At 34.6% G+C, this 6,769-nt stretch overlaps 1 protein-coding gene across 2 annotated transcripts; it reads right to left on the bottom strand.

The window, feature by feature from the left end:
• Positions 1-1,183: 1,183 nt before the first annotated feature.
• LOC145796976 (uncharacterized) lies at positions 1,184-3,751 on the bottom strand. 2 transcript variants are annotated; one of them, XR_014337833.1, is made up of 5 exons: positions 3,380-3,751; positions 3,011-3,212; positions 2,429-2,596; positions 1,551-1,744; positions 1,184-1,453 (listed from the first exon to the last, which is right to left on the bottom strand). XR_014337833.1 is itself a non-coding variant. In XM_082882830.1 (4 exons), exons 2-4 carry the CDS (start codon positions 3,074-3,076, stop codon positions 1,283-1,285), a joined length of 405 nt encoding a protein of 134 aa, XP_082738956.1. In that variant the 5' UTR covers positions 3,077-3,212; positions 3,380-3,751; the 3' UTR covers positions 1,184-1,282. The 2 variants fall into 2 exon arrangements, 1 of the variants encoding a protein (XP_082738956.1); XM_082882830.1 differs by lacking the exon at positions 1,551-1,744.
• Between the last annotated feature and the right edge of the window lie 3,018 nt (positions 3,752-6,769).

Raw genomic sequence — 6,769 nt, 5'->3', positions numbered from 1 at the left:
AAATTACATATTACACTTTAAGATTTCTAATCATACAATAAATGGCTATTTTCGTCAAATTAATAGAATACATGATGTAAGTAACAATTTTTTTTTTTGAAAAAAAAATACTAATATCAATATTTATGAAGTTAACAACTTTATTTTATTTTGTTTATTTCCTATCTCATCTTCCTTAGTCTCCATTTTCTAGATCAATGCTACTGTCATTATTATCTATAGAGGTGAAGTTCACCTCGAATTGAACCAACAGAAGATCTCCTCTATGATGCAGTTCTGTCTGCACTCTTAGTGATGTAGTTCTTTCACTATATGTTGTTTATCATCAATAAATTCTTTTTTTTTCTGATTAAAAAAAAAAAAAAAAAGATCTTCTCTATCTAAGTGGGTCTTTCAATTCTCTCTCTCTTTTTTTTTTTTTTTTTTTTTTTTTTTTTTTTTTTTAATTTTGTTAATAAAAATATACCTAACATATTATATGTTGCATTATCAACTAGATTTCAATTGCAACTTCAAGTCTCCACACACACTTTTTAAAGAGATGCCCACTATACACTACAAGAATTAACACTTTTGGCAACAAAAAAATTGGTCGCTAAAAGTCTATTTTTGGTCGGCAAAAGTTATCCGCGACCAATTTTTTTGGTCGCTACTTTGGTCGCCAATTGAGGGTCGGCAAAAGTAATTCGCGACCAAAATTGTGGTTGGTCGGCAAAAGTTGGATTTCGCGACTAAATTTTTGGTCGCTAAATATTTAATTACCGCGACTAATTTATTTTGTCGCCAAAACACTTTGGTCGCGAAAAGTGATATTTTCCCGACCAAAAAGTTTGGTCGCCAATTATCACATTTAACGACCAAAAAGTTTGGTCGCCAATTGTGACATTCCGCGACCAAAAATTTTGGTCGCCAATCGTGACATTCCGCGACCAAAAAAAGTTTTGGTCGCCATTTGTTACTTTTCGCGACCAAAACTTTTGGTCGGCAAAAGTGAGTTTCCACGACCAAGAACTGTTTTGGTCGGCAATAGATGTATTTTTTGCGACCAAAACTCTTGGTCGGCAATTGTCATTTTTTGCGAAAAAAATAATTTATTTGTCGCGACTAATAAATTGGTCGCCAAAGCAGGAAAACAATACACCTGTAGTTCCTCATAATTCATTCAATCCATAGTAAACCTATATAATTTTAAAGCATCATTCAAATTAACTGAATCATTAACATTCGACACAATACATAATTCATTAACATTCGACACAATACAACTATTCTAAGTTTTCATTCACAAGTCATATCCATCTAGCATAACAAATTGATACAATACATAATTTAGATTTACAACATCAGGAAAATTGCTTAATCCACTAAGTTGCCTTGATAGCCAATCAAAAAGATCCTTGCGCCCTTCCGTGCCAAGCTTCCCATCCATCAAAGCAGTAGTGATGTAAGGCACCTAATAAAGAAACAGAATTGGAAAATTTATCAGAGAAGCATGATAAATATATAAAATTGATTAATGCATAAACGAAATAGAGAAATTGGAACCCAACCATTTTGTCGAGATGAACAGCAGCAAGCCAAGCATCTAAAGTAGTCAGAGTGCTTTCTCTCATATGTTTTTTATTGTCACCAAGGCATTTCAAAACACCTGACAGTATACACTTATTGGTTTTTCCTGTATCCCCTCCACCTGACAGGTTGATTTCCTGTATCCACTCCACTTGCTCTTTAAGTGAGACAATGGCTGCAACACAACTACTGGTCAAACTATGGTTTTTCTATATAAACTCAGCTGATCATCCTAATTGACAAAGTTGGAATTGATTCTATTAGTTGCATATGTCATTCCTTTCTCACACACTGACAGCAGGATGTTACCACTGTAGAGAAAGATTATTTCCGAGGGGCTCTGTGTATATGAGTACATTGATGATAGTACTTAACCCGTAAGGTCTACTTTAAATACACAAAGGTTTCCCATGTGAGTTTGCAATGAACAAAGCAATCATTATAACAACTGGAGTGATCAACTGTTGCAAAAACATAAATGGATTATGTTGTTTCCATGGTTAAATACGTTCACTAGTTCACCCAACCAGATAAGCATCAACTACATGAATATCAATCAAATGATCAAATGATAAACTAAAAGACTAATTGACCATAAAAGTTCAGTCTAAGATTAAGCTGTGAGTTTGCTCCTCTGATACATAACCACACTTATGCCAAGTAAAAAGAAGATCACTGGTTGAATTTGCCATGTAAGAAGGCAAGTAAACTCTATGTCAAAACTTGATAGGCACTAAAGAAACAACCAAGCTAACACCAACTATTTAAGCAAGGATGAGAAAAATAGCTAAATCATAGTATAAAATTTAAACTACTTTAAATAAGATTGTGCCCTTAGGGGCCCATGTCTCACACTTACAATAGAGAGCTGACTTCCAGATTCATCTTTCGATACAATACTAGCGGTCCAATCATTGAGCTTCTCCGAAAGAGAAGAAAATTTTTGTTCTGGGACATACAACCGTAGCCTCATTGGAGATAGTTTTATAGGTAAGTGCTTTTGAAGCTCCCGAATAACATCTAGCGACTGTAAAAGACAAACAGTTAGCTGAAGTACATAATGTTTAAAGCAATCAGCTTCTACAAAAAATCATATGTCAGCAGTGTGTCAATTGGGAGATGACCATTCCTTTCAAGATATATGAAATCATCAATTTTACAAATAACAATAAGTCACAGCAATAAAATTGCAACAGGAATGGAATGACAAATTGGAACTTGCTAAGAGAGCATTTGCTAGAGGAAAGTGAACTTCTTTTTCATTTTTTCTTTTTTATTTAAGCAAAGAATTAAACAAAATTTCAAATGTGAATAGCACAATTAATTGAATTTCCTAACAATTTGAGAGTACTTAACACAGATCAATGCAGAGCAGAAAATTCGCTAAAACTCAGAAAACCATAAATCTCTTGTCAATCTATAACCAAACAAATGAACTCACCTGTTTTTTTGAGCTACTATGGGGATCAACCGCAAAATGGATTTCATGCATCAGACGCTGAATCATGCTAATAGTATAAGGGCGTTGAGTCTCAGGGTTAAATAGTCTTCTGCATAACTATGGTAGCAATATCCCGAAACTAACTCGATAATTGAGAATCCCTTTCCTTTCCAGCAACTTGTAGCTCTCCTTTGTCCAAAATCTATTCCAAATTGAGGTACATCAGTTAACCACCACTTTTTTTCAACAAATAATAATAATAAATTTACTTAAAGAACTTGTCAAGTTAACCCACACAAGCCACTGCCACAGAATAGTCTATCACACAGTGACATATTCCAAATGTAAGTAACAAAGCTTAAAACTGACCTCCAAGCATATATTTGTCTGATCATCTGTCCCAAAAGCTGCTACTAAATCTTTTGACTTGGCAAGAACCCCTTCGAAACATTTGAATAAACAGTTTGTGACTGCAATACTTCATCCAAGTCCTTCTCTCTATTTCAAAATTTTAAGATATTAGCATTTTAGTAATTATATATCCAGAAAGAATGGGAAAGAGAAGAGGAAGGGGAGATCAGGTCCTTGATTCCTTGAACACATCATAAAAGAACGTAGAAGACAGAGGCAAGCATCCAGGGAATTGGAGCTACAAAACCAGAAAAGAAATTAAACGACTTAAAGGGAAGTCATTCAAGAAACTTGAATCACCTGTGTGAAAAAGCTCTTGGACAATTATCATAGTATATATGTGTGTGTGTGTACTGATTGGACTTGTCCAGTGAAAACCAGTTTCATCAAAAATCAAAACCAGTGGCAATTTCTACCAAATTTGAAGTATGATACACCATTGTTGCTGACTAAGGAGGAGGGATGAGTAGAGGATCATTTGGTTTGGAAGTCCCATGTAGGGTTGCTTGGCTTTTAGTAAAGTTTAACTTACCATATTCATCAATTGGAGCAACATAATCGCAACTAGTAATATAGTTTGGGCCCCCTGCAGTACGGCCAAAATTCGTCCCACCGAAAAACTGCAAGCACAAATCAGGGAAACCATGCATTTGGTGGTCAATATGCAGCATATACGTCATCACCCCTTCAAAAGATAGGTCTTTTTGGAGGTTGTGCTTGAATTGTGCCTTAGTGTCCTTAACTCTATTGTTTCGACTTTCTGCCTTTCCATCATATTAATACTTAACGGGAAAAACAGTGGCCATGTCCCACATTGTCGCTGATACAAGACTGCCATGAGTATATAAGATGCCATCATCCATTCAAAAGTTGTGCTCTTTCAAAGGTGGTGCTTGGATTTTTCCATAGTGCTCTTGGCTGCACTGTGTCCACTATCCTCATTCCCCCATGTATTAAAGCTTAGCAGGGGTGACGAGAAATACATATATACATAAAAATATGTATATCATACATTGGTAACCCATGATTACCAAAATAAAATATGGTGCTCTCATAAATTTAGAAGGTTCACTCGCCCTTTAGGGTGTCTTGTATCTTCTGAGCAAACCATGGAAATCATGCAAGTTTTGATGGTAACTAATATAAAATAATCTAGCAAAGGAAATTTGTTTTAACCCTAACAAATGTTGAATATCAATTAGCCAAAAGATATATTTTTTTTTGAAAACAACTTCACAGGTCAATGATCTGATTCTATTTTTAATTGTATTGCATCTTAGAATGCACGCTATTGAAGCACTTGTCTGTCTAGTTAATTTACCATATAATAATTCTGAAAGCTCCCTCCACGTACAATGGTATTTCATCAAGAAGAGACTCGGCATTCAATAGACCCTCATGTAATATAAACAACTAGCACTGAAAAAGAGCATTGATTGCCAATAACATTCTTTTGGCTGTGAAATTCTTTGGTCAAGTATATACTTTACCACTATGGTCAGTGAGTATATTACTAATATCCTAATTCAACTATAAATAAACATAAAATTATAAAAATGAATAAAACCACCATGCCAAACTTTGAGCTCACACGTCCCACATCAAGACAATTCAATAGTGGTATAAATCTTGGAGCAAGGCTAGAGAAATGACCTTGTAGTGATTCTAGCAGCAACATGGTGCTTGGGAGAGAATAAAAAAATTGCAGCAAAATACCTTTGGATTTGCAGGATTGTCAAATTGTTGAAGCATGTAGGCATTTGGCGTGCTATTCAACATTTCTTCAGCTTTCTGAACTGCTCCGTTCATCCCCTTAGCAGAATCAGTCAAAACAAGCTCAGCTCCAAAAGCTTTAAAAAGAACCCTTCTTTCTAGACTCATTGAGGCTGGCATTGTCAATATGAGCTTATATCCTTTTGAAGCAGCTATAAATGCAAGTCCAATGCCAGTGTTTCCACTAGTTGGCTCCACCAGAATGCTCTAGATAGAGGGGGGGCGGAGGAGATGGGGAAGAAAGAAGAAAATTGTTGCATCAGAATGGTAAACAGGATATATTTTAATTTATTTATTTTTTTAATAGACAGGATAAATGTTAATCTAAACTAAAGTGATTATCAACATATTGAGGACATAACGTGCCATACATATTTACAGGAAGCATTTTGAGCCAAGATGAAGAATAACACCACGATGTGTTAAATGCATTCATGCTGTGTTCTACTTCAGATCATTTGTTTACAACAAAAGATATATTATTATTAGGGTTAAAGGTACATTACAGCTGTTGATTTAAGTGTTTATGTGCTGATGGTGCATAAAAAAATTAGTTTCATGGACTCCAATTTTTGTTAAGGCGACCTACCTATGGAAGGGTTGCCTTAATATACAAGGGCTGCTATTGTCCAAATACAGCAAAAACAAAAGGCAAAGCACATCAAGATTGCACACATCCTTTATACAATACGAGGTAAGGGTTGTATTCATGGTTATGTTACCTTCCCTGGTGTTATAAGACTCCTCTGCTCAGCATCAGTTATCATACTGTGTCCAATCCTGAAACCAAAAAAGAATTGAATACTACAGCAGGGGAAACAGATCAGCAGAACAAAATAGTAGAAGATTGGACTGCCACAATAGTGGAAGAGTTTGGCAAGAAATGTAAATAACACCAGTGGAATAGTTAATCAAGTGGACTAGCTTAGTGGAACACTAGCTTAGTGGACTGCCACAATATAAATAACACCAATATAAATAACACTAGCTTAGTGGACTGCCACAATAGTGGAAGAGTTTGGCAAGAGATTGGACTGCCACAATAGTGGAACAGTTAATCAAGGGGACTAGCTTAGTTGACAATTTTTACATACTTCTAATTACAAGGTTAGGGAGTCAATTTATGCCAAAGACAAAGATTGATTATTTTTGCTCTATTATTTATAAATTATGATTGTTCAATTTAATATAATTATCTTCATAAATATAAATAATCACTTGCCAATTGAAAAAAAAAAAACAAAAAAATCACCATCAAAGTTGCTACCCTATATGGAAAACTGCACACACTAGTGTAAAAGGAGAGATTGTGAAATGATCAACTTCTCATGATAGAAAATTTTGTAAAATAATCAACTGCTACATGACAACTGAATGAATAAATAGTGTTGAAAAGAATTCAGATCTTTGATATCCATAAGACACTAAGTAAAAATTTGGAATTTTAGAACTTGCTAACATCCTTACAGATAAACACTATATATTTGAACTAAAAGCAAAATAAACAAACTAGATGATCCAAAAGATAAAGGAGCTACTGTACAATATTAGATTTATTGCTCAATAAATTTATTC

Source organism: Camellia sinensis, chromosome 8 (genome assembly GCF_055761805.1).
Source record: "Camellia sinensis isolate YWXY chromosome 8, ASM5576180v1, whole genome shotgun sequence".
NCBI classification, from domain to species: domain Eukaryota; kingdom Viridiplantae; phylum Streptophyta; class Magnoliopsida; order Ericales; family Theaceae; genus Camellia; species Camellia sinensis.
This window is presented reverse-complemented; position numbering and strand designations above follow the sequence as displayed.

Coding starts and splice junctions, on each gene's coding strand:
- LOC145796976 (XM_082882830.1), bottom strand. CDS start 3,076: ATGATTCAGCGTCTGATGCATGAAATCCATTTTGCGGTTGATCCCCAT. Junction 2,597..3,010: donor ATAGTAGCTCAAAAAAACAG/GTGAGTTCATTT, acceptor TGTCTTTTACAG/TCGCTAGATGTTATTCGGGA. Junction 1,454..2,428: donor CTGGAAGTCAGCTCTCTATT/GTAAGTGTGAGA, acceptor TTTCTTTATTAG/GTGCCTTACATCACTACTGC.